Source organism: Salmo trutta, chromosome 2 (assembly GCF_901001165.1).
Source record: "Salmo trutta chromosome 2, fSalTru1.1, whole genome shotgun sequence".
Lineage (NCBI taxonomy): Eukaryota > Metazoa > Chordata > Actinopteri > Salmoniformes > Salmonidae > Salmo > Salmo trutta.
The window spans coordinates 57,562,077-57,581,176 of record NC_042958.1 but is presented as its reverse complement, the minus strand read 5'-3'; the positions used below and the strand labels follow the sequence as shown (position 1 = coordinate 57,581,176).

The following is a 19,100-nucleotide window of genomic DNA, read 5'->3' as shown; positions in this document are numbered from 1 at the left end:
TCATTTCAACAATCTGGTGTCTGTGATGTGCCAGATGCCTTGCTTAAGATTGATGTGAAAAAATCCACTGAGGCTGATATGCTTGATCCATATTTGCTGCAACTCTCTGCCCCCCGAATTGCTGAATCATGAATCAATATTTTTTACCTGACTATTATATCTGGTTCAATCCTCAAGGTTTGGAAGGCGTCCATGTACTCCCCATTCACAAAGGTGGTGACCTTTATATAATGATTGCCCTATTTGTAAACTTTCTTAAATAGCTAAAATATTAAAATCCTTGATTAATTCTCATCTAAGATCTTTCTTATCTTTGAAATGAATTCTAAATGTACATCAGTCTGGTTTTAGACTAGGTCATAGATCTGTCTCTGCTGCATCCCTAGTTATAAATGATGTGGTTAACTGTTTGGATAAAAGGCAACATTATGCTGCCCTCTTCATTGACCTGTCAAAGGCCTTCGATACTATTGATCACTCACTGCTAATTCAGAGGCTTTCCTCAATTGGCCTGGACCAGGCTGCATGTAACTGGTTTAACAATTACTTGACGGATAGAACTCAATGTGTATCTACTGATGGTGTTAAATCAGGTTTCCTGGATATTGTCAATGGTGTCACGCAGGGGCCGATTCTGGGTCCTGTGCTTTTTATTGTTTACTTGTCTGTAAAAAATTATAACGTGCACTTGTTTGCCGATGATACTGTTGCGTGTGCTATTTCCCCCACGGTTGACCAGGCTCTATCTGAACTGCAGTCTGCATTCATTGTATTACAGAAAAACGTTATTGACCTGAAATTCGTGTTGAATGTAGATAAAACTAAGTATATGTTGTTCTCTGGAGTGCATAAAAATAACTCTGATGATTTACTTTGAATGCTTTCCATATTGATTGTGTCCCTGCTTACAAATATCTGGGCATCTGGATAGATGAAAAATGTTGATGAGTGAAGAAGCTGAGAATAAATAAGGGCTTCTATAGAAATAGGTCCTGCCTCTCGCTAAATAGTAGAAAGCAGATTATTCAATCGACAGTCCTAGACTATGGCAACATCCTCTATTATGAACGCAGCTTCCTCTTCATTAAAAACGCTTTGTACTCATGCAGTTTAGTACTCACTACTGCATTCTCTACCAGAAAGTTGGTTGGCCCTCTTTGATGTCATGTAGGTTGATACGTTGCTATGTTTTCATTTATGAAGCCCTTTTACAAAAAAAGTCCCACTGTACCTAACATCATTACTAAACTTTAGACACTAAACTGAGACCCATGGTCTCAGGGCTGGTTAACCCTGGAAATTCCCATGGTCTCTACTGAGTTAGGTAAATCAGCTTTTAGTTTTCATGTACCTTACTTGTGGAACAATCTTCAAAATGTTCTTAATGTGATGTCTTGGTGCCTCTAGGGCAATTCAGAAAGCTGATTGAGGACCTTATTACTGATGAATGTGTTTGTTTCTTATGACCGTGGTTTTCTTTCTTTCTGCCTGCATTTTGTATTTATAGTTTGATGTGTGTATTTTCTGTCATTCAAGGCTCATCTGTAAAGAGACCTTGGTCTCAGTATGACTCCCTGATAAAATAAAGGCGCAATAAATAGTCACTCTGGATAAGAGCGTCTGCTAAATGACTTAAATGTCAAATTTACATTTGAACTGATTCTTTTAATTTATGAATTTTCAGGTGTCCCATTGCAGCTGGAGCGTGCTGTGTGCGCATATATTAGAAGAGGAACAGTCTGACCTTTGAGAACCTTTGTAGTAATCATGTTTCCTAGTTGACATAAGGTGTGACCACTGATAACGTCAGAAAAGGAAATGGCAGGTAGGAAATGCTTGTGCTCTTTTGTCACCGACTTTGACTTCAGTTTGGTTAATTGATTTTGATGTCCATGATTTAGAAATGACTCCGTACCTTGAGATAACACCCATTCTCCCTCTGTGTAGCCATTCCCAATCTGCCACAATGTTATCAGAGGAGTAAAACAACGTCTTGGCACATAAAGTAGTAGTAATATTGTGTCTTTATTAAGCAATCTCTTTAACCACAGTCATGTGTATGGATTGAATAGGCCTCAGAAGTGAGAGGAATGCAGCTCTTAAAAACTCAAAAATCCCTAATGAGATTAATTTAAACAAAAACAAAAAAACACCATAGCCTTATATACAAGTGAATGGGGTGGGCATGTGCAATAGGTGGGTATTATGGGATATTACAGAGATAATCTGGAGGATGGGGCCGTAGCATTAGTACATGTAGCCTTTGGAGTAGGGCTGGGCGCCCATGTTTGGTGGGGCTTGTTCTTGGGGGTAGGTGGCTCCCTCGTCCATGTGGGACAGGGGCACGGTGTCCTCCTCGTTGACGTAGCGCTCAAACTCGGCCTTCAGGCCGGGCCGATGACTGTCGGGGAAGGCCAGGGAGATGAGGGCCTCGGGCTCGCACACAAACTTGTAAACGTAGCGCTCCCCTGCCACCTGCAAACACAGAGGAAATGGATTTCTCTGTTAGACATGTTCATTCGTTGGTGTTGTTATACTAATGCAAGTACAGAACAAATAAGCCATTTCATATAAAAACATTGCTTTGAAATTGAATTGAAGAGCCAACAAACTGATAGGCAGTCTCTCCACTCTCAGAGGCATATCGGAACTGCTGAGTAAAGCCTTCATTTGTACCTTCTGCATAATTCCCTTCTCGTAGTAATATCGCAGAGAGCGACTGAGCTTGTCGTAGTTCATGGCTGGACGGTTCTTCTGCATGCCCCACAGCCTGGCCACCTGAGAGGAGAGAGGGAACGAGAGAGGAGGGAGGGATAAGAGAAAGCAAGAGGAGGAAGGGAACATAGGGAGAAGAGAAAGAGGTGGTTATGCATCTGGGTCTGTTCAGCTCCAATGGATAGACCCTCTGCTCTTCACAGGTGAATGAACACACATTAAAGGAGACAATGTTTTTAGCATCTGTCAAAGGACACCCCTATTATACTTTATTATATAGATTGAGTTTAGATGGAGTAAGGACTCAGGAACCAATATGAATGAATTCCAAATCATTTGCCCTAGAAGGAACAACACAATTTTTCTTGCTTCAGCCTGCAATGTTTTACTGCCACCACTAGGGGTCCTCAGTAACCAGTTGAAATGCTCTTCCTCTCTGAGCTAACTGACTCATCATGTCAAAAGCAGGGCGAGTCCCCACATGTGGATTCACTTCCTTTTTATGTAACCCATCACCACTTGAATGCAAACAGAGTCCCACAATGTGCGCAGTGAAATAAGAGTCTGGTGCCTGGTTCTCATTGAGGCGGCGTCGTGAAATTTGTCTCAACCTTCCGTTGAACAGCCTGTCAATTCCAATACCTATGAAAAGTCTCACATCTCTAAGCGATGTGTGAAGTGAAACCAGTGTGTATGAGCTTTGTGTTGTTGACAAACATTCTGGTCACTAGGAAGAGTTCAGTGTAGAAGAGGCATATTAGACTCCTGACTCGGAGGTTTAAGGGAACGCTAATGTCCCAGAGCAGATTCCTCTCTTTGATCCTGAGTGCACACTCAACCTTAATTGCTCTTGTAAAAACCTTGCAGTATTAATTATTTACGTACAGCTACCAGATAATGGAAGTATCATTGTATCAGAATGTCTTATAAATAAACGTCTTAGAAGTTTATTCAAACAGGTAAATGAATTTCTAAGTCAACAGCCCTCAACTTCAAAAGCGCCTCTCATACACTTCATTGACTTATGGGTAATGTGATGTAAGGAGTGAATATTAGGTGATGAAGCTCTTCCTCCATTTTGTGTGTGTATCTACTGTTACGATTGGTAAATAATGCATGGAGGCTAATGGGCGCCTGGCAGTTTAGATCAGTGCATGGCCCAAGAGGGATTGTATAGAAGTAGGGAGGGGGAGGGAGGAACAATCTCAAACATTGAAACGTTATTCTCGACAATACACGATCAGCATTAAAGGCTTCTTACGTCTGTCTGACTGACCCTGCAGCATATAGCAAGCGAATTTAAGCTACTTCTAACGTTTCTAAACAATGGCCAAAGATCCCAAAATGGACTTAACGGAAACGTAACAGAAATGCTGTAAATGTACTAGTCTAGACCCTGGTTGGGTTAGGATTAGGGTTAAGGTTTGGCCTTACCCCCTCTGCCTCGATGAGTTTGAACTCTACTTCTTGCTTTTTTCAACATAGAGCAAAGATCCCAAATGGACTTACAATATGACGTAACTGTAGATCTAGTTACTGTAGGTTGGGCCTTACCTCCTCAGGTTCGATGAGTTTGAACTCCATGCCGCGGCCAGTCCAGGCGATGAAGTGTGCGTTGCCAGGGTCGTCCAGCAGGGCCACCAGGAACTGCCAGAGCTGCAGGGATCCCCGGCGCTGGTACGGGGCCCCCTCACGGAACACGCTACCACCCTCCTGCTTCACCTCACCTGGAGAGGAACAGGGATGCTGGAGGTTGGACTAGGCTGGAGGCTCAGACTGTTTGAGGAAGTATGCAGCTACCATTGACTAGGGATGGTACAATTACTGTATAATCGTGTAACAGACAATTATAGATGAAGACCTTCATGAAAATAAAATAACCGACCTTAACAAAACAAAAAGAATTCTGGGAATTAGTGTGGTTGAGTCTGTTTCTGCTGTAACATGGATTTTTTACAACGTGATGAAACTTTGTTGCTCCTTGCTGAAACAAGCAAGGTGTTGTAGCAAACAAGTCTTTGATTGCCTAGGCAACGCCACCCTCCCTGCAGCTGCAGCACATGTAGTCAGGAGTGGAGGACAAAATGTGCATTTTAATAATAAATAAATACATCTATTAGAATTAGTTATTCATTTTGCTATTCAAACGATTATCACAGTGACCGCGTGTGATCATTTGACTGACCGTCACAGCCCTACCATTGACATAGGACAGCTAATGACAGGTATGGCAATGTGGTCAAAGCTTGTTTAACATTACTAATAGGATAAGAATAAGACTGTAATTTTGGTTGAGTACAATCAATAGCTGCCTTGACAGGCTTAAGATACTGTAGTAACTGCAACATTGTGAGTGACAGTTGATTGGTGAATTATCTTGAGAAGCAGGGAATGGTGCCAATATACAGTACTATGAGTGTGGGAACATGGGGACTGTCACTGTAAGTAGCTGTCACTCTAACCCAGTGTGTTTCGCCAGTTTAACCTGTGCAGGAGCCCTCAGGCTCTCCGCTCACATCAGTCACCCCAGTGCACCATGGGAAACTGACTATCACCTTGCTCTCCATGACACAGGAGCCCGGTCCCTACCTCAAGCACGGGAAACAAAACCCACTAACTCAGCTCCAACCAGGAGCCTGTTACGCCCAAAAAATAACTCTAAAGCTTATTGTTCAGCTATACTTTATCTGATACTATTGGCAGTGATATAGTGCTGATACCGATACACGTACTGGGGAAGATTATTGTGAGCGATAGGTATTCGATCCCAAACGGAGAGCCAGGTGGTGTGATTGAGTGGATTCTATGTCTCTCCTATGGAGAACTGACAGTGGACACCCTCTGTGCCATCATCAATAACCATTATCTGATCTCGGTGACACCTATTGGAGTGGATTGGAGTGTGCAAGGAGTTGTAAGACTCACCTTCTAATTTCTCAGGAACGACACGGGAGTCGTTTTCAAAGAGATAGCCTGTAATAAAAGACGGGTTGTTATTAGTGTTTAAAGTGGTCTTGTGTTGCTGTAGCTTGTTCACCATGCCATATCTCAGATCACATTTTCACTAAATGAATGACTATATTGGGTTCATGTATCTCTTACACTTCAACAAGAATGTGTAGAGCACTTGGTGAGAATGGGAGGATTCCGCACACTAAATATCTCAAAAGGACTCCATCTTCCCTCTTACTTTTGTTTTAATAATACTTTTGATTTGAAGTGTCTAATACTCTTGTGATTCTTAAAGGGGGCACCTCAACACTGATTTGGTAAAAGGCTGAGGGATGGGTCTGGAGATATTTAACCACTCTCAAACGCATAGACAGAGCTATGGATACAAGGACTGACCATCCATGATATCAACATTCTAGTTTTGTTTTGAGACGGTACAGTGTTTGTTTACATTTGTTTACATGTAAAACAAGTTTATATTTTGGGTTCTGATGGGGTACGACAGTTAAACTAAGCTCATGAGTAGGCCGTCATTGTAAATAAGAATTTGTTCTTAATTGAAGGTTAAATAAAGGTTAAATTTTTTTTTTTCTTTTTAAAGGAGCCATCTAAGGTATATTCTTAAAGAATCAATGGGTATATATCATTCATTTTAAAGGCTAAAATGGATGAAGCAACTGCAGAATGCCTGTATAATAATACAATCTGTTTTGTGATTGGCTGTTCAAGAGCAATTCCTGAATTCTCACTTATTTAGGAAATTATGCTGGACAAGAACTAGAATGACCCAAAATGGTGTGACAAACAAAGGGAGTGAAGAGGAGGATTGTTTTTCTTTTCTCAAGGAAGAATACTCTGGCTTTTTCCAGGAGTAATATTTATCCAGGGATTCTTGGGGCATGGGAGAGGCCAGAGCCTATGCCAATGGAAACATAGACACACTGCCGGTTAGCCAATGGAAATACGGACACTCTGGGCTGGTTAGCCAATGACCGCAAAGCTACAGCCAGTAACCAGGCCTCATTTAAATGAAGAATAGGAGAGGGAGATTCAGTACACGTAGCATCCCGCATCCTATCTTCAGTGCCATGAACCTTTGGCACAGACTTTTGGTAATAAGGAATGCATGTAAATAACAACAACATGATTATGCAGTCATAATGCATTATAACACTTGTCATAAATGTCTGTAGTATCTACGACGGGCTTATACATGCATAAAACAGGTAATAATGAATTACACCAGACACGGTTTTGCTTACCTTCATTGTTGTGCTGGGGGTTGGGGTACCCCTCGTTGTGGTGGTACATGGAAGGACATCGAGGCACATCTATAGGGCAGAAACACAAGCATACACCTATTGGTCAATGCAGTGTATCAAAACAATCAATAAAATAGTTTTCAGTGTACAGATGGATTTCCTTCCTCAGTCTATATATACTAGGCCAATATCCATGGGGACAAAGAGCATTAATGTGCATATTTTGTTTTAATCGCAAGGACAAAACCTTAATTTCAGTTAGCTCCTAGGGAGGAGCAGCAGTATAGTTTAGTGTATTGGTAGAGAATGTGAGTCTGCATTGTCAGCACTCTGTCCAGCCACCTGTACACACCTCTACCTGACTCAACCATCCCACACTGCAAATGGATGGGCTCTTCATACTTCTATCAATCCCAAAACAAATTCCCAATCAAATGTCCATTTCCTAAAGTTTTATTCATTGAAAGATGTTTCTGCCTTTTGCTAACGGCTGCGCTCCGGTTGGTGACAAACTGCTCTTATCGCCTATACAGTGTACTGTATGTGTGCCTGTGTGAGTGAGTGCATGAATGGCAAGAGGAGGCCAGAGTGGGTGAAAGGTGCAGCAGCTCTAGTCTCCTGCCTCTTCTGCCTCTCAGTGGTGTGGTTAGCCTGGTGACTCACTCCTGGAGAGTGCAGTTGCAGTGCTGTGGCTGTGATAGGATGTCACTGGGGTATATCAGACCCTCCATTCCGGGCCAGCACTCTATCACACTGTAAATAATATCACTGCCAGCCAGGGAAGACTGCCACTGGGGAGTGATGGGAAGATTTGGGACGAGAGCACCAGGGTCAATTGTGTGCTGGCTGGTGTCGCCAGCTTTCGTAGCCATTTTGTGTCTTTCACACAACACAATGGCACACATTAGTTTACTAGATGGACATTTGAATATGAAAAAGATAACTTTATTCACAAGCCTGATCCGCATAACTGCCTATGTGCTAGTGGTGCACTTATCTATAATTTTGGTCACATTTCAGCAGTGGTGTAAAGTACTTCAGTAAAACTACCTTAAAGTACTACTTAAGTCGTTTTTTGGGGTATCTGTACTTTACTTTACTATTTATATTTTTGCCAACTTTTACTTTTACTTCTCTACAATCCTACTTTTACTCCATACATTTTTCCTGACACCCAAAAGTACTTGTTACATTTTGAATGGTCCAATTCACGCATTTATGAAGAAAACATCCCCGGTCATGACTACTGTCTCTGATCAGGCAGACTCACTAAACATAAATGCTTTGCTTGTAAATTATGTCTGAGTGTTGGAGTGTGCCCCTGGCTATCTGCAAATAAACAATAGAAAAATGGAATTGTGCCACCTGGTTTGCTTAATATAAGGAATTTGAAATTATTCATACTTTAACTTTTGATACTTAAGTATATTTTTGTAGCAATTCCATTTACTTTTGATACTTAAGTATATTTAAAACCAAATACTTTTAGACTTTTACTCAAGTCGTATTTTACTGGATGACTTTCACTTTTACTTGAGTCATTTTCTATTAAGGTATCTTTACTTTTACTCAAGTATGACAATGAGGTCCTTGTGATAGCATTTCGGAGCGAGAAAAACAGCTGCCACCTTTTATCTGCGGCACACGTCTCAGGCAGGCCCACCAGCCTCTTCAACTCCTCCTATCACTTTCAAAATATATAAATACAGCCGGTATGATGCATTTTGCATCATATGTATTTCTGTATTTTGAAAGTGATATATCTTGAAAACTTGATTTCTGATATGCATAACATTTTTTACTATATCAACAATGGACTAATAAAACAAATAGCAAAAGATAGTTTTCCTTTAAAGGGAACAGCCAGGGCTTTGGGGCTGTGCTGCTGCACTGTGGAGGTATGGCTGCCAAGGCCCCTGGCCACCCCACCCTCTCCTCACCCCTCCTCTCTCCCTCCACAGTGAGTGTTCGAGTTACTGCGGCCACGCTCATTTTTCCATTATGAGTTCATCTGCCTGCAGAAAAGGGAGCCGCTGTTGCAACCCGACACCCCAGAGTGCTCCACTGGGGACTCTAGTCTTTCCAGTGCCCTCCATTTTCTCAATGAAATTCCTCTGCCTCCCTTTCAGTGAGACATGTGTGGAGAGACAGAGCGGGGAGGAGTGTAGAGGAGGAAAGAAACTGTATTACAGTCAAGAGTCAATACCTTTTTTTGCAAAGTGCCAGGGAGTTGAAAGGAGGAGTTTGGAGGTAGGGAGAGGGTAGGGCAAGGTCTCTAGCAGACATTGAAGTGTCTGCGTTTGGACATTTTGTTCTAATGTTATCCATACAAACCAGGATGACGCAAAGCAACTTTTTTTTCAAAGGAACTTTTGTAGGACAGAGAGCAAAAGCCACAAGGCAATATGCACGTAACATTTCAATGTGTATGTAATTGTATACATCCTACGTCCTACAGAAGGTGAATAGGTCTACATGAGTGATATGGGATTAGTTAGGGTATGTTTTGCAGTATTCCGTGGGTCAGTGTGTTGTGATTTGTTAGGGACGAAAGACACTCTGTGACCTCCGTGAGAGATTAGCTTCCCTCCTAAAACCATGAGCCATTCAGTATAGATTCTTTATATTAAACGGGGGTTGCCATTCAAAACAGACTCATGTTGTATCTCTGTCATTCTTCCCTTGGACCCTCAGTGTTTTAATCACTCACCAGGCTCATAGGTGTAGTCGGTTGGCTCCTGCTTTACCATCATGTGGGCAGGAGGGAACCTGTGCGGATGGTGGTGAGAGTGCGGGTGGGGTTGTTGGTGTTGGTGAGGTGGGTGAGGCCCATGTCCTGATCCATGCCCGGGTCCTGCCATGTGGGTGGCCCTCTCGTAAAGAGGGTCCAGGTACTCTTGCTTGAAGCTCTGCTGCAGGTAGGGTAGACAGGGGTCTGAGTGCTGCCGATGATAGCCACCACCTCCACCTGGTCCTCCACCTCCTCCTCCCCCACCACCGCCTCCGGCTGGGGCAGGGTGCATGCGCTGGAAGGCCTGCCCTTGAGGGGGGAACCCCTGGGGGCACATGTCTGCTGAGGGGGCCTGATACCTGGAACTAAGAGAAGGGAAAAGAAAGGTTATGAAAACTATCAGTGCCGACAGAATATTATTATGTCCCCAACCAAAGGCGTATCGATTTGTGACACAATTTTAAGTATTTCGTACAGTACAGGGGTTAATACCTGGGGTTCATGGGGTAGTTGTTGTGGTTGGGCAGCGGCTGAGAGGCGGCAGGGGAGTTCATGTTGTAGGCCGTGTTATCAGGCCGTCCACCAGCGCTCCCGGCAGGCTTGGGGGAGTAATGATGCTGCATGGGAGACATGGGCGTCCCTTGGGGGCAGGAGCTCTTATTGGGTCCTGCAACCCTCTTCGGCTCGTAGGCACTGGAAAACACACACAAACATGCTTTATGAATCGCAATTTGGTTGATGAGTATTACCATGGCATCAGTAGTAGAACCTAACATTAGTAAAACAGGTCAGTAAGACAAAATGGGCTTATGAGGGATGGATGTTTTATAGTGACTCACGTTGTGTTCAGTAGCTTGTCTGGGCACTCTCTTTGATGCACTGCCTTATGTATGAGAATTGACTGGAATTGGTTGACTAGTGACCTGCTATGGATCCTCTGACTCCGTCAGACGAGAATGTTTGTATACGGGACATAATAAGCTGAGTGCTGTACTTGTTGACATGTGTACCTGGCATAAAGGCACTGCTCTCCATTGGGGATCTGCTTGTGGCTACAGGATTGGCTGGGGTCGGACCCAGGGCTCGGTGGTTCCTTCTTGATGGTGACTGGCGGGCTGTGGAATGCCACTGCTGTAGAAGAACAGCGACATAAGAGCAGGTTGGCAAACATGGATAGTTTTGTTTTACCCTCTATGATGTCATCAAGTTCAAAGGCGAAGCAAACACTTTCGTCCGCACAGGAATCCCTAACATGTGCCAGACCGCTTCAGTGACAGTCAGTTGAAAACAAGGGACGCAGACAGACACATCTAAACACACCTAAACATACATGTGCATAGACACATTCCTGCAGTTCATTTGGAAGCCATTGTTAACCTCGCCAACTTTTTCTCCTCTCTTCCAGACACAACACAAGCCATAACTTCCTATGCACCCAACACAAAGTATACCCAAACCTAAACAACGGCACTGGCCAAGAAACTGACTTCGAAATTGGACGTCTATCCATGTCCTGATGTTGTCGGGAAATGCCTTCAAAACAGGCCACTAGGGGCAACAGTGAATACTATTACCATCAAGTAGGCTTGGATTGTGCTAGGGCATTGTGGACGGGGGTGGTGGATCAGAAGGTTGCGTGTTCAATCCCAGTGGTGGACACTCATTTATATGTTTACATATCCTACATTACTCATCTCATATATAGATACTGTACTCTATACCATCCACTGCATCTTGCCTATGCCGTTCCATACCATCACTCATTCATATATGTTTTTATGTACACATTCTTATTCATTCCTTTACACTTGTGTGTATAAGGTAATTGTTGTGAAATTGTTAGGTTAGATTACTTGTTGGATATTACTGCATAGTCGGAACTAGAAGCACAAGCATTTCGCTACACTCGCATTAACATCTGCTAACCATGTCTATGTGACAAATAAAATTTGATTTGATTTATGTATATATTTTTTGACACTATCCCAAACTTTAACCTTTACCTTAACCATGAGTGCCTACATTTTATGTGACTCTGGAACAGAAGGTTGAGTGATCAATCCTAGTCGAACCCTTAACCTTCTAAATTCGACGTTTTGTCATGGGGTCGTTGAATGGAGACCAAGGCGCAGCGTGTATAGTGCTCATTCTTAGATTTTTAATGAGAACACTCCAACAACAAAACAATAAAACGACCAACAACAGTCCCATCAGGTACTCTAGACTAAATGGAAACAACCACCCACAAAACCCCCTGAAAAACAGGCTGCCTAAGTATGGCTTCCAATCAGAGACAACAATAGACAGCTGCCTCTGATTGGAAACCACACCTGGCCACAACATAGAAAATGACAACATAGAATGAAACTCTAGACAACCCACATAGAAAACAGAAAACCCAAAACACATAGACGAAACACCCCCCTGTCACGCCCTGACCAATCTACTAGGGAAAAATGACCTCATACCAGGGTCAGAACGTGACACGTTTGGTGCAACTGAACTATACTGAGCAGGAGGAGCAACCCAGGGTGTCAAAAACCCTTTGAATTTTGACATTTGGAGCAACTTTGAAATTTGACGTTATGGAAAAACATGGATAAACGTCTAGTTCTGCAGTGAGATTGTGAGAGCTTGTTGCAAAAGGCAATGCAACACTTTGGTCAGTATGATGTTTGAGTGAAACATAATACATTCTTCATTTCCTTGGCAAACAATGTTATATAATTTTGGGTATTTCAGTTAATAACTTTATTTTCCAAAAGGAGACGGCCAGAGAAACATTTTACATTTGACCTCACAAGGTCATGTTACTTGTTAAGAACAATATTCTGATGATTATTCCCTATTGGAATTTGGCCTCCAGGTACCCTCTTTAAGGCCAGAGGTCACCATAAAAAAGGTCTTAGTAAGTGATATCTAGCCCTTGAGCCATAAAACCGGCCATGGTTGTCCTTACGCAATGAAGATGTTTCAAATGTTTCAACCCCTAGGCCTCAGCCTTAATTTAATGTTTTGATCCAGGGCAGGGAAGGATGAGACAATGAACAGATAAAGAGGAGTATAAGGTCTGGCCTCCCCGTCGGAGGACGAGAGATTTTCTGCGAACCTCTTAGAGGAACGTGTCCGTCTTCCCATATGTATACGTCTGTCTATTTCTGTCTATTAAACCTTTAAATGTAGAAGTTGTTCATCTTGTATTTTGCTTCTCACATTTCTCCACACCTTGACTGGTTTTCAATTCCTAACATTTCCTGTCTTGGTTTCGTTCTTCATCTGCATGAACATTCTGAGCATGTTTACTAGATCTTCCTCATTCCGTACAGCCTATATTCTTCCCCCGTTTTCAATCCAAACTCTACAGAAGACATCTACTTTCTATCAAGCTCTTCCCTTGGTGGGGACCTTTGCCTTGAAGGCCACACAAACCACCCAAAGTGGAGCTTCAAACTGCTGAGGCTGTGTTTATTATGTGAGGGGAGGTTCTCACTGACTGACTGTACAGCACAGGATGTTTTTCTGGGCCTGAGAGGGTAAACAGCAGCAGCTGTGCACTTTCAGCTGGGGACGACTGTGTGTATATGTGTGTGTGTGCGTGCGCCCGTGCATGTGTGTCTGCAGTGGGTGTGGAGCTGACGGAACAGGCCACACTGAAACCCAAGACCAGGTAATTGCATACTGTCTGTATCCCATTCACAAAAAGGGAGGAGAGAAAATGCAGCGACTTACTGTAAATGGCAGAGAAAGGAACGTCTACAGCTAGTCAAACAGAGCAACAAAGAAAAAAAAGAATGCTCGAGAGGAATGGGGGGAGTAAAAAAAATGACAGACAATCAGTGGGAAATAAAGACAGAACGAAAGAGACTGAGAAAGAGAGAGAGAGAGAAAGTGACAGACACAGACAGACAGATGCAGACAGGCAGACCGACAGCTTGTTGAACACTTGAAAATGGGGAAAACCCCTATTGTTTTAGTCTCTTCTTTCCCATGACACACCCGGGCAGGTGAGGAAGTGTTGGCTTTAGAGTGCGATCAAAAAGGATTAGAAAAGTATTTACCCAGATTTCCCACACAGACACAATAGGATTCCAGCCCTCCAAATCCCTCTGCCCTCTTCCTTTCTCATCATACCCAGGGTGGCACATGACCGAATTTGTTTCCAATATGGCTATGAGAGTGTGGAATGTGTTTGTCTCACACAGTGACCCTCTCACTACACACAATCCATGGCGTGTAGAGTGTACACAAGTCCAGTCACAATGCAGCCCAAGTGGAGCAGCTAATACGTTTGGCAGACATACGGCCTTTTGCCGTGGCCCTGCTTTTGTTTAATTTCGAACATTGCGTTCTGCTCTGTGAACGGCATCGAGTCAAGAGCATTGGCCGCTGTTTGAGAATGAAGCACAGCACTGTTCAACAGTAAGTGGGTGGAGATTCGTGTGTCAGGATCTACAATATTAATTACTCTTGTATATGAGCATAGGACGGCTGTGAGTGTGTATGATTTGGTGCTGTTGTCTGGCATGCTTCCCCAATTAGCAGGGGTTGGCGGACTTCCCTGTTAACGAAGCCCTAGTGAATCAACTGATTTCTCAAGCTCAAGATCAAAGGAGGTTGGGACACATTGGATATCCCTTGATTCTAATAGAAATGTCCCAACATTTTGAGCATACGAATTGTTTGTTGTATTTGATCAGAGTAAACTATAAAATCAGAAAACATCTAATCAAATGGCTACCCAGACTATTTGCATTGCACCCCCCCCCTCCCCTCTTTTACACCGCTGCTACTCTCTGTTGTTATCATCTATGCATAGTCACTTTAATAACTCTACCTACATGTACATATTACCTCAACTAACCGGTGTCCCCGCACATTGACTCTGTACCGGTACCCCCCTGTATATAGTCTCACTATTGTTATTTTACTGCTGCTCTTTAATTACTTGTTACATTTAATTCTTATTCTCATCCGTATTTTTTAAAACTGCATTGTTGGTTAGGGGCTTGTAAGTAAGCATTTCACTGTAAGGTGTTGTATTCGGTGCATGTGACTAATACGATTTGATTTGAATTATGATTTATTTCAACCGGAAAAGGGATTCTTAAAATGTACAATTTAAAAAGGATTTAACAAATAATGGCTTAACAAATCCTTGAAAAAAGTGACATTATCAAGGTAAATCCAAAGTCCTAATGACATAAAATAAGCCTCCAAAGTTTATAAAGTAGTGGCAGTCACATAAACAGAGTTTGGAGAGCATGGCTCTTCCCTATTGGTTTTATTTAGAGGACATTTGACCCCAGCTCACATGGTTCTGGTTTCCCTCTCTACATCTCTGTTAGGAGTTACACTTTTCTCCACCAAGATCCTCATATTTCAAGTTTTTTCTAATATAGGGAGGGGGTGTTGTGAACTTAAACATAATGTATAATGGTAGAGAGAAGTGTTTAGATATTTTTGGACAGATACTGTACACATTAGGTACACAGTGTTAAGGCAGAGAGAGAGAGAGAGAGAGAGAGAGAGAGAGAGAGAGAGAGAGAGAGAGAGAGAGAGAGAGAGTGTCCTTTCTTCGTATTTGGAATGGGTGTTGGGGGTTTGGAAATGTGAACACATCCTAACCTTGTGTAAAATTATGATCTCAACAAAGTAGGGGTTGTTAACTTTAGAGACGTTTATGGCTGAAATGCTTTTCTTATTCTCCCCACAAAATTGACGGATATAGGGCATGTGGAAAGTCTTCTTCTTGTTATGAAAGTTGAATGTTTTCATCTTGTGTTTGCTCCTCTTCCTGATTCGTTTTTTAAATTATTTTTTATTTATCTTGCTTTCCCTGGTGTCTTGCCAGTCACTCCCTTTGTGATCACAGGATGATCCAGGTTATGGATGGGGTTGGAGGGAGGAGCAGGAGGACTTTATATATGTAAATAGTGAATCTTTGGGGGAGGATGCAGGGTGAAAGGTGATGGTCTTGGTTGAGTGCTTTAGGAAGTGGAGGGATCATCATGGAGGGAGGCTATTCAGTCAAAACCCACCACAAACAAATCTCAGGACCTGAGACCCCAACAACACCCTCCCCACCCCTATCCTCGTCCACACAAAGTGTCCTCGGCTGGGTTAAGGTACTAGTCGGAACTCCTCAGGACTGAGGATCACCAGAAGCTTGTCTGAAATGGGACATTCTTCTGCAGCTTAAGTGCTAAAGAAATATCTCATGCTACTTTGTGTAACCCAAAGAGGAATTCAGGATTCAGAGTGTTGTGACGTCAAGAGACAAAGTTAAAAACATGAAGCATCAAGGAAGACTACAAAATAAAGCTGCGAGCAGCAATAAACGATGTTCAGGATGACAGAAAGAATACAAGATCATTTGGATAGCAAAGGAAGTACTCTGTCATGTAGGAACAATCTTCCTCTATCTGCAATCATGAGTCTAAATACAAAGTCTGGAGTGAATCTGACGCATGGTTCATAAGGAGAAGATTATTGTGAGCATTAGCGTTACATGTGCAAAGAATGAGTTGTTAATAGTTTGACTTGTTTTTTTTTTATATATCAACACCAAATTCAGTGCGGTTCATTTTAGGGATGTCTATGATATCAATGACCATTTTTGACGTTGATAGGCCACTGTGGAGTGGAGTTAGAGTGGTTTTAAATGGACACATAAAATCAGATTTTTGATTTGTCAATAACGCAGCCATCTTTTGACCAATCCCTTGTACCATGGGCCTACATTCCAAATGTGGTTTCATTTGGTCCTATGGTACATTTTAGAAGTATTTGTTTAGCATATTTTAGCGTATGTGCTAATATGCATCTACTGGTATAGTATGGCCATCTTTAAATCCATCAACGTTATTTTCTCAAACTCTTAAGGGACTATTGTGATGAGTCCACATTTGGAGTGAATCTGACTTTTAGTCAATGTGAAGATGATTTTTTATGATTATTTTAAGTGTAATCGTTACAAAAACAAAGTGAATTATTAATACTGCCCTACCAAGCAAAAAGGCAGTAACTGCTCATTTTTGCTACATTAAATACATGCTTAATCATGTGAACAAGTATCCTGCCTCTATTGTATTGTGTTTTGGAGAAAATGGGGGTCATGTTAGCAGTAACTGCATAAAGGTACTGTGATACCAAGGTAAATTTAAGCAATTTTTCTCAGTTCCATGCTATGAGCAGTTACGGCCTTTTTGCTTGGTAGGGCAGAATAGTTTCCTTCTTTTTTTAAGATATCAATGCCAAACTTAACATGGTTCATCATGGTAATGTCTTCGATGACCCTAAAAAGTGTCAAGTTGAGAGGCCTTTGTGAAGTGGATTTACAAAGGACTTAAATTGACACTTAAAATCTTATTTCCTGATTGATCAATAACTCTCTTAACATCTCTTAACCAATCCCTTAGCTTCTCTAAAACTAAGTTAAGAGATTGAGGTTTTCGAAAATGTCCAAGATGGAGCAAAATCGATCCTCACAGACCTTATGGGTCCATGAGGCTAATTTGTTAAGCATGAGTAAAGACACCTACAGACAAAGTTTCAAGTCAAACGGGGCGGAGGACATGAGGGTTTAAGTGAGGCTGCTTATAACAGCGCCACCTACAGGCCAATCAGTGCCATTATTTTTGACCAAGTTACTCGTGGCCTCTAGTTTCTGTGTGCCAAATTAGAAAAAAAGTTACCAATCTATGCTTGAGTTATATGACCATGTCAAGGGAAAAAATGATCTAAGAATAACCATAGGTTTCACAGCTTTGCTGTGAACCCCTAAATAGGTAACCGAAAGGTTGCAAGTTCGAATCCCCGAGCTGACAAGGTACAAATCTGTCGTTCTGCCCCTGAACAAGGCAGTTAACCCACTGTTCCTAGGCCATCATTGAAAATAAGAATTTGTTCTTAACTGACTTGTCTAGTTAAATAAAGGTTAAAAAAAGGGAAAAAAAGGGTATGTACCTCTTCTTACTATCCTCTTGTGATCTTAAGTTTGTACAGGATTCCAATTGTAGTTTGGTAGCTAATGGCAATGATCAAACAAGTAGCAGCCAGGGTTGAATGCCAGGTAGGAAACCCCCTCTGTAATCTCCTGAGTTTATTTTATACAGAGCATTTCCTACCATTAAAGGTTCTTCTCTAGAGTAATCAAACCTGAACTCAGCGAGAGAGGATCTGGAGAGCTTTACATTAGGGTGTTTATCTCTGGGATGGGAAGTCAGTCTCTGGAAGTCTGCAGGACGTGACAGCTTCTTATTTTTACCGTTATTTTAACAGGTAAGTTGACTGAGAACACATTCTCATTTATAGCAATAACCTGGAGAATAGTTACAGGGGAGAGGAGGGGGATGAATGAGCCAATTGGAAGCTGGGGGTGATGGAATGAGGTCCAGATTGAGAATTTAGCCAGGACAATGGAGTTAACACCCCTACTTTTACAATAAGTGCCATTAGCGACCACAGAGAGTTAGGACACCCCGTTTAACATCTTATCCGAAAGATGGCACCTTGGGATATATATACTGTATTTTTGTGCCTGCTACTGGCCCTCCAACACCACTTCTAGCAGCATCTGGTCTCCCATCCAGGGGCCAACGCTGCTTAGCTTCAGAGGCAAGCCAGCAGTGGGATGCAGGGTGGTAAGCTTCTGTACCCACCAGCCAGTCAAGGAGCTTCCCAGTGACTTATCATTCTGGTTAACTGTGTCTCAGTTGCAATGTCAAATAGGGTGAATAGTATTATAAAGATGTTTTACTGTCATGTACACCAGATAGGTGCAGTGAAACATGTGGTTTTACAGGGTCAGCCATAGTAGTACAGGACCACTGGAGCAAATGAGGGTTAAATGCCTTGCTCAAAGCACATCAACAGATTATTCACCTTGTCAGCTCAGGTATTTGAACCAGCAACCTTTCAGTTCCTGGCCTGGCGCTCTAACCACTAGGCTATCTGCCATAGGCAAACCATGAGAATGAAAGGAGATGTATTAAAGGAAACATCCATAGTAGCTATAGTCCATTTCAAATATGGGCAACTGTCACATGATTGTTCCTTGAATGTTAGATGATATACAGTTTCCTGTATTAGTACACGAGTTCTATAAACTACATATGTACTGTACACCCTGGAACAGCTTTAGTAGAGCCCATGGAGGGTTTCTTGAGAGTCAGAGAGAGAGAGAGAGAGAGAGAGAGAGAGAGAGAGAGAGAGAGAGAGAGAGAGAGAGAGAGAGAGAGAGAGAGTCAGGAGAGAGAGAGATAGAGAGAGAAGAGAGAGAGAGAGAGAGAGAGAGAGAGAGAGAGACAGAGACAGAGAGAGAGAGAGAGAGAGAGAGAGACAGAGAGAGAGAGAGAGAGAGAGAGAGAGAGAGAGAGAGAGAGAGACAGAGACAGAGAGAGACGAGAGAGAGAGAGAGAGAGAGAGAGAGAGAGAGAGAG

The 19,100-nt window shown here is 42.4% G+C and overlaps 1 protein-coding gene across 2 annotated transcripts in view; it reads right to left on the bottom strand.

Annotated features, from left to right (window-relative positions):
* Positions 1 to 2,006: 2,006 nt before the first annotated feature.
* The window catches only part of LOC115158385 (ETS translocation variant 4-like), a 29,258-nt gene continuing 12,164 nt past the window's right edge, over positions 2,007 to 19,100 (bottom strand). The window contains exons 5-12 of one of the 2 annotated variants that reach the window (XM_029707248.1): positions 10,671 to 10,791; positions 10,153 to 10,353; positions 9,640 to 10,025; positions 6,930 to 6,998; positions 5,641 to 5,688; positions 4,270 to 4,442; positions 2,677 to 2,778; positions 2,007 to 2,475 (exon numbers count right to left, since the gene is read on the bottom strand). In XM_029707248.1, coding sequence (XP_029563108.1) covers positions 2,248 to 2,475; positions 2,677 to 2,778; positions 4,270 to 4,442; positions 5,641 to 5,688; positions 6,930 to 6,998; positions 9,640 to 10,025; positions 10,153 to 10,353; positions 10,671 to 10,791 — 1,328 coding nt within the window. In that variant the 3' untranslated portion in view covers positions 2,007 to 2,247. The remainder of the gene's footprint in view (positions 2,476 to 2,676; positions 2,779 to 4,269; positions 4,443 to 5,640; positions 5,689 to 6,929; positions 6,999 to 9,639; positions 10,026 to 10,152; positions 10,354 to 10,670; positions 10,792 to 19,100) is intronic. The other variant, XM_029707258.1, reaches the window with a different exon arrangement.